We start from the raw sequence: 19,194 nt of genomic DNA, 5'->3' as shown, positions 1-19,194 counted from the left end.
AGAAGATGATCCCAGCAGGGTAGAAGCTGCTATTTCATAGCCAGGTATGACCTGTGAACAGTTTATTCAGTCTACAAATACCTTGCATGTGATTAATATTACAAATAGAGCTTTGACATATAACCAAGTAGAGATACAGACTCCACGTGGGACCAGAGGATCCCCTGGAATTATAGCTGATCTCCAGAATGCAGAGTTCAGTTCCCTTGGAGAAAATGGATCCTTTGGAGGGTGGATCATATTCATCCCCAAGTCTCCCAAGAATTTTCCAACCTAAATCTGGCAACCCTATCCTACCCGCAATCACCCTTCTGGTGGCCACAAGCAGAGGCAGAGTTACCAGGAGCGTATGCCTGAGTGGGCGTAAAATTTCTCCCTGGCCCCCCGCAGCACCCCACTCCCCTGCCCCCACTATGGCACTTCCCGCCCTCACACTTACGTTACTGAAACAGTGCAGGCTGGAGAAGTGGCCTGTTCCCTTCAGGCTGAAAACGGCCTGGTGGGAACTACACTTCCCAGGAGACCTTGCGAGCCCCAAGGTCTCCTGGGAAGTGTAGTTCCCACCAGGCCATTTTCAGCCTGAAGGGAACAGGCCACTTTCCCAGGCTGAACAAAGGGTGGCAGGGGGGCAGGGCGCCGCGGGGGGGGGGGCGGAAAACACAAAGTGCGCCCGGCTACACCTCTGGCCACAAATGACCTGGGAACCCTATAATCAGGTAATAGAAACATAACTTGGATGCCAATTATGATTTAGAAGTCAACTGGATTCTAGACTCCACCCTTTAACTTCCACATTTCTGTTATGAATTCTTTTCAAAGATGGTCATAGCTAGATCTTTTTAGCATGAGTGAATAGATTCCAGCCCATATATATATACTCAGTTTTTGGGGAGGGGAAGGGGAATAGTTTCCAGCTTTCTTAGTGATTGTTCCATTAGGTAAGGTAGAGTTGCACGCATTTTTCCCTCTCATAGCTTTTCCAGAACTATGTGCAGAAAGTGCAGGGATCAGTGTTAACAGAAGACGAGACGATTCGCTTTCTGACTACAGATCATCCAACAAGTTCTAGTTCTTTCGAGATAATGATCAGTCTGAATCACAGCCCGAAACAGAGGCAAGTCATCGGCAGCATTGGGGTGCTGTGCTATTGGAGAAGTGTGGGGAAACCCTCTCTTTCACCCCATTGGTTCTTTGTGAAACTGTATTTGGAAAGTGGAACGGTGGAAATTTTAGCATTGACCTTTTCCTCCCTCTAGCTGAATAACAATAAATATCCCTGCCCAAAGTTCAAAAAGAAAAACAGAAAGTCCTTGTAGCTAGTGGGGAGGCTGGGGGCTGGTTTTAAGCAAAGAGCACGACAAAACCCAGGAAATGGTGCCGCTAGAGCCCAGTGGGGAACTTCAATGTTTGTTAAAAGCCCCCTTTGAAACAAAGGGCAAGGCTACAGCTGAAACTCAAAGAGGTGCTCTCCTCCCAGCCAGAACTTTTCATCCTACGGGATTCTGGCACAGCACCATTGCCAGCATGCAAAAGTTGAACTTCATTTCTCCCTTAGCCTGTAAAAATTAGTATTCTGACATTTAGAGAGCTGAAGAAGGAGGAACAGCAGTTATGGAATGGATTCTGACATCTGGGATGGGTTGGGGGTCTTCAGAGCTTAGTCACATGCATAGCAATGAGTGGCTGAACATAGTAGTTCTCCAAATGCTTCCATGCTCTCTGAGCAGTATGTGAGCTATTAGCGTACAAACAGCTAATATAGAAATGCTTGGGACTCTTAGAGGCTTTCCCCACTGACAGAATTGAACTGGTTTCTACCTAGGTTCGCCTCAGTGAATCCCCACTGCCACCGAGCTCAACATTGTTTTGTCTCAGTTCCCCCCACCTCAGAACTGCGACATCCTTGTCGCAGTTATGAACTACACTTTTCTGCTGGAACAAGGTCGATACCGCTTCGAAGCGTTGAAGTGGGGAAGCATCGAAACGCACCTCATCCGTTCAACCAATCACGAGCCGCTTTTGTGGCATGTGCAGAACGGGAGAGTCGTGGCGGGCAGAAAGCGCATGTAACTGTAAACTGTAAACTGTAAAAAAAAAAAGAGCGCTCCCATTTCCCGCCGTAACACAAGCGCCAATCACGATCGAGGAGCAAAACAGGCACCAAGATGATCCCGCCCACTTAGCTCAGTTCCAGGGGGCCAACTCAGTTGCTGTGGGGACAGCCTGGAATCGCTCTCCACTGAAGGGAACCGAGTCGACCTTAGCTCCCTTCTGTAGTGGGGAAAGCCCCAAAGAGTCATGCTCCAGCACTTCGTCTTCTGAGGACTTGAAGACTCTTCCTCAAGGGTGTCACATCAAGATGGGTGGCACATCAAAATACCAGACCAACTCTGCTGTCTGATGCAATGCTCAGGCAGCTGTCTCCAGTTCTGCAAGGCCTGAAAAGACTCTGGCCTTTAAGTTCCTATTTATCTCAACCAGTAGTGTTCCTGGAGAGGAGTCCACCAGATCTGGCACCAACTTATGGCTGCCTTCAGATCTCCCTGGATTTCACCACCTGTTTCTGGTTCTTCTGATCTAACCTTTGCTTGCTCTTTCTAGACTTCTGCCAGGACCAGAATGCACAATCCACACATCCAGATATGAGTTGTGGACTGACTCCAGTGGAGACTGGTGCTAATTGGGAATGCTTTACTGGTGTTCAACACTGGCGGGAGTGGGGTGTGAGCAGTACCTATAGCAGAGGTGGGATCCAACCAGTTCTCACCACTTCTCTAGAAGTGGTTACTAATTTTTTCTGGGTGCCGAGAAGGGGTTACTAAAGCAACCTCCCTGCCCAATAGGGACTGGAGGTGCGTGTGTGCGGCGGCGCCACTGTTTGAATCCCACCACCATCGGAACCTGTTATTAACATTTTTGGATCCCAACACTGACCTATAGGTATTGGAAGTTCCTAACCCTTGTTGAATCTCCAGGGCCTTGAGTGCCTTCCTTCTGATGAAGGGGTTTTTTGCCTCTTGAAAACTTATACCCAGGTACTTTTGTTGGTCTCCATGGTGCCATGGGACTTGAATCAAGCTTTTGCCATACCTGCCAGATCAGATTTTCCAGTTTTTAATCTCCTTTCCGCCTAAGAATTATATTACCTAATTGTAAAAATAAATTAATTAAAACTTATCTTGGAAGGGGAGGGCTCGGCGAAGAGCGGCCGCACAGCATGGCAGGAACCGGAAGTACTCCACCCTAGATTTTCCTCGATTGTCACCTTATTGTGAAGCTATAGGTAAAGATAGTCCCCTGTACAAGCACCAGATCATGACTGACCCATGGGGTAATCACAATGGTTACTAGGCAGACTACATTTATGGTGTGGTTTGCCATTGCCTTTCTCAGCTGTCGACGCTTAGCCCCCAGCAAGCTGAGTACTCATTTTACCAACCTCCGAAAGAAGGCAGGCTGAGACATCCTTGAGCTGGCTCCCAGAAACCAACTTCTGCCAGGATTGAATGCAGGTCATGAGCAAAGGTTTGACTGCAGTATTGCAGCTTACCACTCTGCACCACCGGGCTCTGTAATGCTATGGTAGTTTACATTGAAGGATTGGAGCACCTTCCTTATGAGGAGAGGCTGCAGCGTTTGGGACTCTTTAGTTTGGAGAGGAGACAACTGAGGGGGGATATGATTGAAGTCTATAAAATTATGCATGGGGTAGAAAATGTTGACAGAGAGAAATTTTTCTCTCTTTCTCACAATACTAGAACCAGGGGGCATTCATTGAAAATGCTGGGGGGAAGAATTAGGACTAATAAAAGGAAACACTTCTTCACGCAACGTGTGATTGGTGTTTGGAATATGCTGCCACAGGAGGTGGTGATGGCCACTAACCTGGATAGCTTTAAAAGGAGCTTGGACAGATTTATGGAGGAGAAGTCAATCTATGGCTACCAATCTTGATCCTCCTTGATCTCAGATTGCAAATGCCTTAGCAGACCAGGTGCTCAGGAGCAGCAGCAGCAGAAGGCCATTGCTTTCACATCCTGCATGTGAGCTCCCAAAGGCACCTGGTGGGCCACTGTGAGTAGCAGAATGCTGGACTAGATGGACTCTGGTCTGATCCAGCAGGCTAGTTCTTATGTTCTTATGTTCTTATTTAATGGTGTCTTAAATATACTTACCATGGTTGCAATATATTATGTTGTAGGGCTCCTTGAACCAAGAGGGAAGGTGGAATAGAAATGTTTTAATAAATAAACAATAAACAAATAAATATCAGGAAAACATGCTTAAGGTTAGGCTGTGTCCCTATCTTGCCACTTCAGCCTCCTTGCACGGTGCTACTCATAAATCTTTACATGATCTAAAGTAAAGAAGTACATGCTTTCGGTGGAGGCAAATTTGTCTATTCTTGGCCATCTGATTCTGAGCTGATCTTGTTAAAAGAGGAGTCCATCTGAGGAGTTAATCATTGATTGACTCCTCTTTGCAATAGAGTGTCCGGCTTCTTGCCTTACTTTCAGAAATTGCAGTGTACATTGGATGCATCTCCCAATGCAGATTATGTCAATTTCTATCTGTGGGACACACACTAAGAGGCATTTTCAGGTCTATGTCAGCTTGAATAAAGTTGTTTCCAAAGGTGGCCTTGTTGGTCTGCAACAGGACAGCCCGATTCAACAGCACTGCAGAGATCAACAAGGTTTTTGGCTGATGAGCTTTTGAGAGTGAAAGCTCTCTGACTCTCGAAAACTCATCCCCCCAAAATGTCTAAGGTGCTACAGGACTTGAATCGAGTCTGAATGTACATTTAAACAGATTTTTTTCCCTGATGGAAAATGAGGCTGAGTTAGGTAGACAGTGGGGCTGGGAACCATTATGTGCACCAACAGCATGATGATGTCCGTTTTGAGATGTGCACCTTTTGGGTTCTAGCAGCATCTCTCCCCGATATGCTAAGCCAATGATGGAGGGAGTTGCCCAGTCCATTCAAACCAGAGGTGGGATCCAACCAGTTCTCACCACTTCTCTAGAAGTGGTTACTAATTTTTTCTGAGTGCCGAGAAGGGGTTACTAAAGCAACCTCCCTGCCCAATAGGGACTGGAGGTGCGTGTGTGTGGCGGCGTCACTGTTTGAATCCCACCACCATCGGAACCTGTTAATAAAATTTTTGGATCCCACTGCAGTTGATATGTTTTTGGAAGAATGATGGAAAACACCAGTCCAGACCAGCAAATTGCTCTCTTCACATCAGCAGTTTAATTGGAACAGGGTTTCTTTTTCATACACTTTTATACAAAAGAAGGAGTGGGTTACACAGTCAGCACTGTTTTGTACATGCCCACAACATTCTACGTAATAAGGATGATTTACAACAGAATTGCTCCAAGCAGCACCTTGCAAGTCAGCTCATGCTACAAGGCCCAGTGCCAACAACTACGAGAAGAAGCCTTCTATTAAAGCGGGAGATAGCCAGGGAGATTCCCAGACTCATGGATGGTGAGATATGGGTTCTGACCTAAAGGCACTTGTCATTCAAGCATTGCGATGTCCTGCCAGAGCGCAGTCGGGAGACTGGCACAGTTGCTATGGCGATGCCTTGTGGATGTTTGGGTGGAGGCAAGACATCTTGTAATTTTGTGTGGGGCTGGGATGAAGGGAATGTGTATGAATTTTGTTTTCTCAGTCCATCCTCATCTTGCAGAAGCAGACGAAAACACACACACAAAGGCTGATTTCGCATGGGCCAAAAAAAGCAGTGTGAAAACAGTGTGAAAATGGTGTAAAAGGGTTAAAATGGTGTAAAAGGGTTTATATTGTTTTCACACCATTTTCACACTGCTGTTTTTGGCCCATGCGGAATCAGCCAAAGAGAAAGAACGGCTCAAATGCGTTATTGGCTGTGAGGACGAATTCTAGGAGATAATACTGGATTTTCAAATCCCCAAGTAGAGGGGCTGATCAAGTGAAATTAGGTTGTCTATCAAGCTGCTGTAAACGTGACCCATTGAACTATCTCCCATGAGGGATGGCTGAGGAACCCAGTGCTGACTGGATCCCTTCGGAACACCCTCTTTCCATGAGCTTTTTCAACGCACACAAAAAAACTATGCTAGTTGGAGAACAGACCCTTGTTTGACTCTGTTCTGGCTCTTTCTTGTTTGTTCAGAAGTTGAGAGGAAATACACACGTTGGATTACTGCTGAAGCTGAGATACTAAAAGATTTCGGCAACACATCTACCAGTTCCAGTTCCTTCCCAATGCATTATAAATTATTCTTTTGGAAGGGATAGTTTAAAAGCCCCACTGAGGGGCTACTTCTGCTATAAGGTGCAAAAATATACACTTGATGCAAACATCAGGCAGCCCTGCTGCAAAACTATTAACATTAAAGTTAACTTTATTCTCACTGGCTTTCTTGGGCAGCCTCAGCTTTAATATCTGGATCAGTGATTCCCAACCAGGGTTCTGTGGTACCCTGGATACCGTGAGCATGCCCCAGGAGTGCCATGGCAACGCTACCAGCCCCCCTCACTTTTGCGGTGTCTTCCGCCGGTGCCAGCAAGGACATGGAGCTAGCCCGGGGGGCAGGACCTGCTGCAAGGTCAGCAGCCACCTCCTGCCCCACAGTGCTTCCCTTCACCCTGGGAGGCGAAGGGGGTGGGGGTGGCAGGCAGGGGCACTGGGAGGGGAAGGTGGGGGGGATGGCAGGGGTACCGTGAGATATGAAGAGTGAGGTCAAGGGTACCGTGATGTCAAAAATGTTGGGAAACACTGATCTGGATTGTAATTAGCCTACCCAAAGGAGGTCATCTCTAATCCCAAGAGGTATAACTCCTCCTGGGAGAAGCATCTCACCCACAGACCCAAATCTTTCTTTTACATTATGCATTCTTTTAACATTATACAGCAACCACCACTGGGTTTCAGCTTCCATTGATAATTTCCCGCTGGGGCGATGGATGCTCTTAGCTAGCTAGGACAATAAGAACATGCAAAACAGGAACACCCATCTATACAAACAGAACAGCCGACAGACAAAGTGCACTGCCTCGAACTTGGTAGGAAAGCTCGCTATTGTTTCCCCTAATCCCAATCTGGGAGATTTCAATTAAATTTTTGAATTTCAGAAGCTCTAAAGACCACAGAGAGCTTAAGCCAAGGTGACCAGACATCCCGCTTTTGGCGGGACAGTCCCACTTTTGAGCAATTTGTCCCGCGTCCTGCGGGGTTGTTTAATTCTTCCGATTTTTGGAAGGCTGCCGCACTGCCTTCTGGGGCGCTCCTGGAAGGCAGTGCGGCAGTCTCTCATGCATGCGGCCGCAGGAGCACACTGCCTTTTGGGGCGCTCCCCGGTTTCCTACCCTGTCACAGGGTGGAAAACAGGGGAGCGCCCCAGAAGGCAGTGCGGTAGCCTCCTGCGCTGCCGCATTGCCTTCTGGTGCGCTCCCGGTTCCCGCCCTGTCACAGGGTGGGAAACCAGGGAGCACCCCAAAAGGCAGTGTGCTACTGTGGCCGCGTGCACGCACGTGCCCCGCGTTTAAAACATGAAAATCTGGTCACCTTAGCTTAAGCATGAAGAGACATGTTTTAGGTGTACTGGACTTTCACTGAATACATGTGTTCTGCCCGGAAAACAAATGCCATGGAAGGCAACCAATGTGTGTTCAAAATCAGAAAATTAAAATGTTACACCCCCCTTAGCATCACCAATGAGACTAAATTTCCACTGAATTAGCTAGGAAAGCCCCTGCAGCTAAAACGGGCAGACCCAGCAATTTACAGGCTGTAGGTAAAGGAAAACCATCACCTCATCTTGTCAGATCACAGAAGCTAAGCAGAATAAGTCCTGGTTAGTTTTTGGGTGGGAAACCACCCAGGAATACCTGGAATACTACTCTGAGGGAGGCAATGGCAAACCACCCCTGAAAATCCCTTGCCTTGAAAACCCTACAGGATTGCTATAAGTCAGCTGTGACTGGATATCCCTTTCCACCCACAGATAAAGGTACGTGGAGCTGTTACAATCTCGTTGCTGTCCCTACAGCTCTGAAAGGCCAGCTGATGACACCCATACTGCCAATGTGTTGACTCTAGGTAGGACAGGGGTAGGGAACCTACGGCTCTCCAGATGTTCAGGAACTACAATTCCCATCAGCCCCTACCAGCATGGCCAATTGGCCATGCTGACAGAGGCTGATGGGAATTGTAGTTCCTGAACATCTGGAGAGCCGCAGGTTCCCTACCCCTGAGGTAGGAGGAGACGACCCCTGACCGCACAGTGGCCCCATTTGGCAACTGTGAAGGTATGGAGAAGAAGTCTTTGGTGCTCCCATGTTCCCATAACCTCTCAGAAATCCAAAGAAGGGAGAAACATGAATGGTTTTGTATGCATGGCTGATACTGCCACCTGATCATAGCCATGTTGTACTATTAAAGAGCTCCCCATACAAATTTCCTTATTCCAGTCTCCATTCATGAGGCTGCACAGGGAAGACCAAGGACCAGGGACGTAGGTATAGATTTTTTATGGGGGGGCTCAGGGTGGGGCCACCCCCACCCGCCCCTAGGGCATGGCCATGCCTCCCCAAGCCCCGCCCCTGGCCTAGCGCTTATAAAAGCAGCTCTCCGAGGTCGGGGACGGCAGACTCCCCTGCCCCTCTGGGCAGAGGCATAGAGGCATAGAGGGAAAATGGAGCTTGGTGCAAAATCTGAGTTTTGCACAACCCCCCCCTCCCCCGCCCAGGCAGCCACTGTGATGCTGGAATCCACCCCCAAATAGCATCACTTACAATGGTGTTTAAACTAGAGAGCCCAAATTCTCCTTTTAAATCCACCTTAAAGGGAGAATCTGGGGTCCCTAGTTAAACAAAACCTGGGTGGTATCAATAAGAGGCTCTCCCGATGATCTCTCCCAGGTTTGGTGAAGTTTGGTTCAGGATGTCCAAAGTTATGGACCCTCAAAGATGTAGCCTTCATCTTCTATTAGCTCCCATTAAAAACAATGGAGGATGGGGCACTCCCTTTGGGAGTCCATAGCTTTGGACCCCCTGGACCAAACCTCACCAAACCCGGGTGGTATCAATAAGAGACTCTCCCGATAATACATCCCAGGTTTGGTGAAGTTTGGTTCAGGGGGTCCAAAGTTATGGACCCTCAAAGGTGTAGCCCCCATCTTCTATTAGCTCCCATTGGAAACAACGGAGGATGGGGGCACCCCCTTTGGGAGTCCATAACTTTGGACCCCCTGAACCAAACCTCACCAAACCTGGTTAGTATCATCAGGAGAGTCCTGCAAACAATCCCTGAAAGTCTGATGCTGCTAGCCTAAACAATGCGCCCCCTGCAGGACAAAAACCAAAAAAAGCACTAAAACGTTTAAAAAATCCACAGAGGGGCGGAGCTTTGGACATGAATGGGGGGGGGCGGTTCAAACCCGAGAACCACCCCCTTACCTACGTTTATGCCAAGGACAAATGCTAACCCTTAAACTTTTTTTCCATCTATGCGTGTAAAGTACCCTTAAGCCAACTGACATATGGCAACCCCAGGATTTCCAAGACTAATGAGAAGCAGAGGTGGTTTGCCATTGCCTTCTTCTCCAGAGCCTTCTTTGATAGTCTCCCATCCAAATATCAACTCTGCTGTGTTTCCGAACTTCAACACGGTCAGGCTAATTTACACCATTCCACACCCTCTCTTTCCAATTTGTGTTGGGTTATTCAGAGAATACATAAGGTCTTTAGCATAGTGTGAAGCCTATGGATAGAACTGAACTGGTAATCTACACCTAGCCTGCCTTTCTGCCCCATAGCTTCATTTTCTAAAAATGTAGCAGCTAAATTTTATCTTATGGAAAGATCCGATGTGTTGGTCAGACAGCAAAGCTGAATCCAGACCGCAAGAAAAACTTTTCACAATGTTCTAGAAGCTTCTGTGGCTGTAATGTCCTAGCACTAATGGGAGTTCCAGGAAAGTTTCTAAAAATCAAGTAGCTTTTCTGACTAGTTTTATGCTACACAGGCAGTACCAAGAAGCACCGAAACAATCTTAACAGAGGCCTATAACAGTCTCTGGATCCCCCACAATCTCTCTGTGCACCATTTTGAAAGTGTCAATAAACAAGTCCATCCACTCCTGCCGTTCATGTCCATTGGCAAACTTGGCTTTTTCGGCTGTATAGGCCAAGATGGCCACCAGTTTGGGATACGTGCTGGGGTCTTGGACCACATTCGTGAAGTTCAGGTACTGGGCGATCAAAGATTTGCTGGAGGGGAAAGTTATCTTGACTCCCTCTTCCATTGGGCGGGAAGTAACTGGGTTTTCGATCCCAGGGTTCCGCCCACCTGCAAGTGAGTGCCAAAAGAATATTTTCAGGGCTTTCTAGAACACCATGGACTTCGGACTTCTTCTCATTTTGATTCTGCTAGTTGGTTTTAAACAATGGGATTTCAGTGAAGCCAAGGCAGGCATATCTAGGGAAGAACCTGCTGGTGGATTATACTCAATTCTGGCACTAGGGATTGGATACTGCTTATCTGATAAAATGCCCTGTATTTCTGGGATCAGATTGCTAATATCCAATGATGCGAAAGGCACTTCCAATATTTCCAGTTCTGATACTTTCACTCCCAATAAATATCAGACGTGTCCAGAATTGGTTTGGGAGGCCCTTCCACTGTCTATCTTCAGTGCGTGCCAGTTGGTCCATGGTGTACTGGTAATTTAAAACAGTATTTTCAATGGATGCTAGAGCTTGTTTTTGGGCTCTGGAGACCATGTTCTGCTGCCCACTGAAAGTTAGAGTGTAGTAGACCTGGCACCCACTGAAACGGTGGACTTTTAAAGGGCCCACGTACCACTGACCCGCTGATGGGTATTTCACTTTCCTTTCAACTCTTCCTACGTGCAGGTACCTCAAAAATTGTATTTTAATTTGTTTTTAAATTTTGAAAGGGCATCATTATGGTTTTAACTCCATTTGGGAACTGTTGGTATTTTTCAAAATGAATATGAATGAAATTTCCCCCCCGAACACCTCTTTCTGACACAATATCAATATTCCTGATGTTTTATTAATACAATCATACCCTTTCTGATACAAAATTAGAACAATTTTTGTAGATCACACCACACCTGGCACTTATGTTCCCAGACCACCACTGAAGCTGGGGTTCCCTGGTCTTGGGCCCCTCCACCCAATCCCCAGCACAATTTAGCCAGGCGTCCAGCAGAGAGACTTAGCAGCAAAATGAGGTCTAACCCTCATTGCCAGCAACACAGTGATGTCACTTTCAATGAACACTGGAAGTGATGTCATCATGTCACTGATGACCACGGAGATGCTATTGGGCAAAACATAAAAATGGCTTGTATGTTTGCCCAAAATACTTTTCTATTTTTGCCCAAATGCCACAGAATCTTCATGCACCAGGGATGTGATGATATCATTATGGAGAATGTCAGAAGAGATATCACTGCACTGTTGATGACAGAGGCAAAGGCTTACTTTGCTGTCTGTAAGTTCCCTCCATTCACTGTTGGATGCCAGATTGCACTTGGCAACCTTACAGATGCCATGTGGAGCTTTTCTGACCTTGGGCTGCCAACTCCAGGTTGGGAAATTCCTGGAGATGTAAAAATGGAGCTTGGGATATGGGGAGGAGAGGAACAATAGTGAGGTATACTGCCATAGAGTCCACCCGCCAAAGCAACCATTTTGTGAAGGAGAACTAATCTCTATTGTCTGGAGATAATTTGAGATTTGTAATTTGAGAGATCTCCTGGCTCTACTGGGAGGCTGGCAACCCTAGAACAGAGTCAGTTATTGCTTTCCCTCAGCTTCATCCTTGGGCTTTGACACTTCATTCTACAAGTAGGGACTAACCTGACTGCGGCCCCTTCTGTAAATGCAGAATAATGCACTTTCAATCCACTTTCAATGCACTTTGCGGCTGCACTTTACTGTGCAGAATAGCAAAATCCACTTGAAAACAATTGTGAAAGTGGATTGAAAGTGCATTCTTTTGCATGTGTGGAAGGAACTTGAATGTTCCTATGAAACATGTTGCATACATGAAAATCTAGATGTGAAGGGGAACGGGTTCTAGCCCAAGGTGACCAGATGTCCCGCTTTTGGCGGGACAGTCCCGCTTTAAACCAATTTGTCCCGCGTCCCGTGGGATTTTTGAACTGTCCCGGTTTTTGGAAGGCTGTCGCACTGCCTTCTGGGGCACTCCCCTTTTCCTGCCCTGTCACAGGGCAGGAAACAGGGGAGCACCCCAGAAGGCAGTCGCAAGGCAGTTCTCCTGGGACACATGGGTCGCAAGCAGCGACCAGCCTCTCTGGCTCCCGCTTCCCACCCTGCTCAAGCAGGGCCGGTAGAAACCAGTGTGAAGCGCCTCCAAAAGGTGCAGTGAACTCCCATGGCGGCTCGCGTGTGCGCACATGTCTGGCGCTCCCGCTTCCGCCTTGGTCGTGCAGAGGTTTACAAAGGTGACAATCTGGTCACCTTATTCTAGCCCAACATTCTCCCTGAGATACACATTTTCTATCGGCAGGAAAGCATTTTTGTATTTAAGAGCATTCCCTCATATGAACCCCTTCCTTGGGTCTGAAGTGGTGCAGCCCACACAAAGACTAGTCCCTCTCAGTGAAAACTAGGCCCATCAGACTAGTGAAATAGTAGCTGATTAGTAATCCTTTGCAAACAGTCCTACCACCGTGTCTGATTTTTAGTACTCCAATAAATATTCTCATTTACAGTATTTCATAATGCAAAGCTTTACATTACAAAAAAGCATACACTAGAAGTCTTTTTAAAATCTATTAAAAACATAGGAATATTCCATTCCGGACACTGGGTGTTTCAGAAATTATTTACATTGTGTGCAAATGTAGCTGCTTCCAGAAAGGATGAATTAATTCCTGCAGCTGTTCCAGCATTACTGACTTTTTACTACTGAAATTATCTATAGGCAAGCAACAAGGGCATTTAACTCCGGAGTGCCAACATAACGGCAAAGCACAGAATTCTTTAAGCGAGCCTTCGTTTGGCTCTTTTTGGAAACCAAACCAAACAAGACTCTCTACATAAGTATCCACAAACAAAGAGACAAATATAATCTGGACAAGCTGAAAAATGGAGGAAAAGTCCCCAGGATATTGTTGAGCGTGAGAAAAATTACCCTAAAAATTACCCTACTAAGCTGAACCAAATAGCCCCAGAGGGGCTAGGAGGACTTGCCTTGTTCCTAGGCCACAGGGGACCACCATGATCATAGCTGTGGTGGCCCAGGTCTGTGTGGCTACATAGTTACCAGCCTCCAGGTGGTATCTGGAGATCTCCTGAGATTACAACTGAACTCTAGCCGACAGAGATCAGGTCCCCGGAAGAAAAGATGGAGTTTATGACATTATGCCTCATGGAAATCGCTCCCCTCCCCTCCCCAAACCTCACCCTTCCCAAAATCTCTCCTCAAAATCTCCAGTAATTTCTCAATCCAGAGTTGTCAACTTTAGGGCGACCAGAACCACAGAGACTAGTTAGCTCAGCATGTTCTTGGACTGCCAAGAACTTTGCCCATAAGACCAAAGGCCAGTTGGGATGCGTATTTAAGACTTCAGTGCGATGTTCTCTACATCCTGTTTGCTTGTCACACAGTATTTATAGAACGGGAGAAACAGACAGAAAAGTCCCATTCATGAGTCCCCCTCATTAGATGGGATACACCAAAAAGGTATATTGATGTTTTCACCGGTGTCATAAATATTATTTAATAAAGAGGTGTCTACAGCAGTTGTTTCCAACTCTGGCGGTTCAGATGTTCATGGACTACAATTCCCATCAGCCCCTGCTGGAATGACCAATTGGCTGATGGGAATTGTAGTCCATGAACATCTGACGCTGCCAGAGTTGGACATCCCTGGTCTACAGTAACTAAGCAAGATATCACCGATAGTCACATTTATAATGACTCCTGTCCAGTGGTGGGATTCAGCAGGTTCACACCACTTCTGCAGAACAACTAGTTGTTTACAAGCACCATTTTAACGGTTGTTAAAATGGTGCTTGTAAACAACTAGTTGTTAAATTATTTGAATCCCACCACTGCTCCTGTCCCATCTATGCCCCTCAAGTACTGAGTGGTCCAGTCTGTTCTTGTCCTTACCTATGCTCAGTAGCAAAGAAGGAAATATTCTTTCCCTCCTTTGAGGAATGACATTTCAAGATGCAGGGGTGCCCCATCTATGGGGTTATTTGGGAGAAGGGCAGTTACATCCTTCAAAAAGTCAGTGGCCTCAGAAGAGGGCAACTGTGTTCAGGACCACATTATGAATGAAAGGTGGAGGTTTTCAGTTCAGGTTTGCTGTGCTAGCTTCAGTTTTGCAGGTGAAAGAACATACAAAGTCAAAGAAAACTGCTCTGAAGCTCATAGTCTGATAGAAAGAAACTGCACGGCCCCTGCATTGCATTTCAGGCTTCCCAACCACCATCCGCTCATTTTAGCTTCCCGTCTCACCTATTCCAACTTTGCACTCATAGCAGTTAGCTACTGAGATCAAAAGCAACGCTAGCACAAGACTGGCCTTTTACTGCACTGTTACAAGCCACGCAGATAGAGCAAGATGGTTAACGCCCTCCAGTATTTGGCCACAGCACTCCTTCAGCGCCAGCACTGCCACACTGGGCCACTTCAGCTAGCAAACCCTCAGCATTCTGCCACTTCAGCTAATAAACCCTCGCTAATTCTGCCATTTTAGCTGGCAAACCCTCACCAATTCTGCCAATTTAACTGGCAAGCCCTCACCAACTCTGCCTCTTCAGCTAGCAAACCTTCAACAATACGAGTGCTTACTTTCCAAAACGGAAACAAAAAAATGAGTTCTTTCACTTTTTGAAGGCGAGAAGGCAAGATGTTCCTATACGCTCTTCTCCTCCAGGACACATGGGTTCTGATTTTCCCCCCTAAAAGCCGCGAATGATGATTCTCCTTTTCCTATCATAGGAAGGGAATTGCTGGGGATGCTAGAATTCTGAGGTCACATTGGAGCTTGCCCAAATATAACAATAAGGACATACTGATCTAAAAGGATAGTTTTTTGTTTTTTGTTGTTTAGGAAAGGGCACTGTCTCCCGTATTTGCCTTTAGGGGCGGCCTAAAGTTTGTTTGTTTGTTTTTTATATCAGTAATATATATATGCAAGGGCAGTGATTGAACACCTAATTGCTTTTATGAATGGAGAAAGAGTAAAATTCAAAACCTAAACAGTCATTCATACTTTTGAGAGAAATACTAGGTGGCACCTTAGTAGATTAAAATCCATTAATCAACTTAACTTGCCACTCCTGCCTTAACTTAGCGGGGTTCTGATCTCACCCATTTTAATCTATTTTTCCCAGTCAGTTATGAAAGGCATCGGCACAGAACAGCTCCTAATATACCTATCAGTCATTTTGATTTCATAGTGCTAAGCATAGTTCTAACCCTTGAATCCAGAGTCATAGCTGCATTATTCAGCCCAGTACAGCCAAAGGATAAATAGCATCTTGCAATCTGAAGTTACCTGCCCAGCCCTAGCTGGGACAGACCATGAGGTATGCTACAAAAAAGTTCAGTAGTTTATCTAAGCAGCTGCAGCCAGAAACGTGGGAAAGGCAGAAAGCATTAAGACTGTTCAATTCTCCGGCAATGTATAACCACAAGTTGTAAATGTGGCTGTTCTTAAACTGTCTGCTCCAAACCCACCAGCAACAATGCTAAACGGGATCTTCCTTATGCTAGGCTGACCAGACGTCCCGCTTTTAGCGGGACAGTCCCGCCTTCAAACAATTTGTCCCGCGTCCCGTGGGTTATTTCAATTGTCCCGATTTTTGGGAGGTTGCCGCACTGCCTTCTGGGGCGCAAGGCAGTGTGGCAGCCTCCCGCGTGCATGGCCGCAGGAGCACGGCCTTCTGGGGCGCTGCCGTTTCCCGCCCTGTCACAGGGTGGGAAACGGCAGCGCCCCAGAAGGCTGTGCGCTCCTGTGGCTGTGCGCGCGCGCGCGGCCGCCTACCCCCATCCCAGTTCACAAAGGTGACCATCTGGTCACCTTACCTTATGCTCATCCAGATGCAGTATTTGCCCCTGCTGCTTCTATTAAATGCTTACCTGATTTCAGTCTCTGGCCCAAGAGGATTGGCTGTTCCCCCCAGAAATGGGGCCAGTTGGACGGTCTTTCTCATTCCAAAATAGAAAACCTGAGGCCCAATGTAGATATGAATAGCATCGCCATGGCCACCGCCATTTTGAAATGCCATGAGGCCCCCTCCCAGTGGCTGACTAGGTCCACAGTGTGGTGCTCTTGTCTCCCTCCCCCACCTTCTCAAATGCTTACAAAGCTGCTGGATGAAGAGGGAGGGTGGCCATTTTGGTACTTGATAAGGTGCTGAATGGAGGGGGGAGAACAAGAGTGCCTCAGTTTGCTATCAGGTAAAGCCCTCACAGTACTTTCAAATGATTTTAAAATAGTAGCGGTCATGGCTAGTTTGGCTGTGTGTGGTAGGGACTTCAATGTTTTTTTGGGGAAAGCTACCCCCATGGAGAACCGCATATGCAGATATCTTCATGAAGTTAGGTTTGGACTGACAAATCCATTCAAGCAAAACAGGTGATATTGCAAAAGATAACTCGCAAAGACAGATGAACAATTTGGGGGGGGGGGGAAATAATGGTAGAACTGAAAACTCCGGTCAAAACCCCTTCCCCTTTTTCAGTTTTTGGGCTAGAACTTCACACGGGCCATTTCCAGTCATTATAGTGCTGCCAGTCCAGCCCACCACAAGAAAAGTACCTCCAATTCTCCCAATATGCCTGGCTGCCATTTTGTATGAATGCTCACATTATCTGGGAGGAGCATATATGAACTCCTATCTTTCATAATCTTGTTTTCCAATGGTGTATACCTGAAGTTGAGAAAACCATTCACCCAAAATGGCGACAGCGTCTATTGAAAGTATTGCACACAGTATTGGGCACTGGATCATCAAGACCGTACCAATGGAAAAGGGCTAGTTTGTCTTCCATGGGGCATTCGTAACACTATGCAGCAAAGAGTGTTGTGAATGTAGGACTGATCATTTCTGTTTTTACCTGTTTGGCATGGCAGCTCAGGACAGACAATCTGGGGATCTGAAATGAGAATGAAAATATTAGACAGGACGGTGAGGAACAAGACACCCTCTAAAAACTGTTACCGGAGCAAGACATTCCTCTCCTGTAACACTTCCCTCTCCTCCTCCAGCGCCCACACAATCTTATCCCATACATTTAATTTTCAGGAGCTATGAAAGAAACATTTCTGTCCTTTATATAAAATTATGTAACATAGACCAAGTCCTAGTAATGAGCTTGTCCTGCCGATTCCAGAAATATATAGTTTTCCCTTCTTTATTTTCGAAGAGCTGTCCTCGAAGACATTTAGGCCCGATTTCAAAATCCGATTTTCATATTGAGTCTGTGTGTGTTTGAAGACAGCTTATTGAGAATAAAAAGGGGAAACTATGTATTGCCGGAATTGGCAGGATGAGCTGAATACAAACATGTACTTTCTGGGCTGAAAAGGCACCCAGTGGCGGAGCCTGCAGAGCAAACGTTCCTGAGAAGCCTTAAGCAAAAAGCTTCAGAAACAGAGTATCCCTGCAGCACCATAAAATGTTGGGCACGAGAGCTCTAAACTTAGGTGGGGGGAAATGGTGGGCAGGGGGGGGGAATGTTTTCACCTTAATTTGTGCCATCAGCCTTGGCCTTATTTTTATTCTCCTTTTTAAAGGTTACCTTTCAATTTGAAGCTGCTAGAGCAGTGGTTCTCAACCTGTGGGTCGGGACCCCTTTGGGGGTCGAACGGCCCTTTCACAGGGGTCACCTAAGACTTTCTGCATCAGTGTTCTCCATCTGTAAAATGGATAAATGTTAGGGTTGGGGGTCACCACAGCATGAGGAACTGTATTAAAGGGTCGCGGCATTAGGAAGGTTGAGAACCACTGTGCTAGAGCCTTAACTATGGCTCCCAGAATAATATCTGATAAAAAGCCAGGGATTTGAACGGGTTAGAAGAAGAAGAGTTTGGATTTATATCCCCCCTTTCTCTCCTGTAGGAGACTCAAAGGGGCTTACAATCTCCTTGAGCTTCCCCCCTCACAACAAACACCCTGTGAGGTGGGTGGGGCTGAGAGAGCTCCGAGAAGCTGTGACTAGCCCAAGGTCACCCAGCTGGCATGTGTTGGAGTGCACAGGTTAATCAGAATTCCCCAGATAAGCCTCCACAGCTCAAGCGGCAGAGCGGGGAATCAAACCCAGTTCCTCCAGATTAGAATGCACCTGCTCTTAACCACTACGCCACTGCTGCTCCTGTTAGAACAGCAGGCATCTTTTAAGGGGAGGTAAGGGATTTGAGACCTGCTATTTTACCTTTGCTTTCAGCTGGAACATTTTAACTATCATTGTAAGCTACTTTGGACCAAGAGAAAAGTCGGGTTATAAATGTTTTAATAAATGAATATAAATAAGATTTATTTTTTTCTCCTATGATGGACTCCACAGAGGCAGACATTACCAACCTGGGCAGAGTTCGAACTCCATGCGGTCAATGAACTCTTCGGCCACCAGCTCTGTAAACAGCCTCATCTTCTGAACTTTGCCGTCGTCGCCACAGGCGATGGACTTCAGGGTCTCTTCTTCCTGTTCCTTGTGGAACATGTCCCCAATCCCGATAGCGGTGACGTCGACGTCCCCGCCGCAGAGAGGTTGGGAGTCTATGTCCCGGGGATCGTGCCGCCCGTCAGTCACCACCACGGCAAAAACCCGGGCTTTCTCCCGCCGGCTTTCTTTGATGAGCGTGTTGTAGGCGAACTGGAGGGCGGAGTGTGTCCAGGTGCCCCCTGCTATCCACTGTAGCCTCTTCACGGCCTCTTTGAAACTGGAGAGGGAGTTGATGTTCGGATCATTGAGCTGGATGGCTTCAAAGGTGCCTTCGTGACTGTACTGCACCACTCCAACTCGGGCCCCTGTTGAGGAAATAAACCACACCATCCTGGAAAAACAGCTCTCACGGCCCTCTGGGTCACATGGCCCTGTCAGCTGCCTGCTGAAATCCACACTCACAACCCTTTTCATGCTAGGGACCAGTCCTGCTCTTCAAAAAGGCACAAGGACTTAGG

General features: G+C 46.9%; 1 protein-coding gene across 2 annotated transcripts in view; it reads right to left on the bottom strand.

The window, feature by feature from the left end:
• Nucleotides 1-19,194, bottom strand: part of COL6A2 (collagen type VI alpha 2 chain) — a 79,888-nt gene that overhangs the window by 9,352 nt on the left and 51,342 nt on the right. For both annotated transcript variants that reach the window (XR_007244839.1, XM_048500772.1), the window contains exons 26-27: nt 18,595-19,041; nt 17,129-17,167 (exon numbers count right to left, since the gene is read on the bottom strand). Coding sequence is in view for 1 of the 2 variants with exons in the window: in XM_048500772.1 (XP_048356729.1) it covers nt 17,129-17,167; nt 18,595-19,041 (486 nt within the window). In the remaining variant the exon portion in view is untranslated. The remainder of the gene's footprint in view (nt 1-17,128; nt 17,168-18,594; nt 19,042-19,194) is intronic.

Source organism: Sphaerodactylus townsendi, linkage group LG01, assembly GCF_021028975.2.
Source record: "Sphaerodactylus townsendi isolate TG3544 linkage group LG01, MPM_Stown_v2.3, whole genome shotgun sequence".
Taxonomy (NCBI): Eukaryota; Metazoa; Chordata; class Lepidosauria; order Squamata; family Sphaerodactylidae; genus Sphaerodactylus; species Sphaerodactylus townsendi.
The sequence above is the reverse complement of the archived record's forward strand: the minus strand, read 5'-3'. Positions and strand labels throughout refer to the sequence as shown.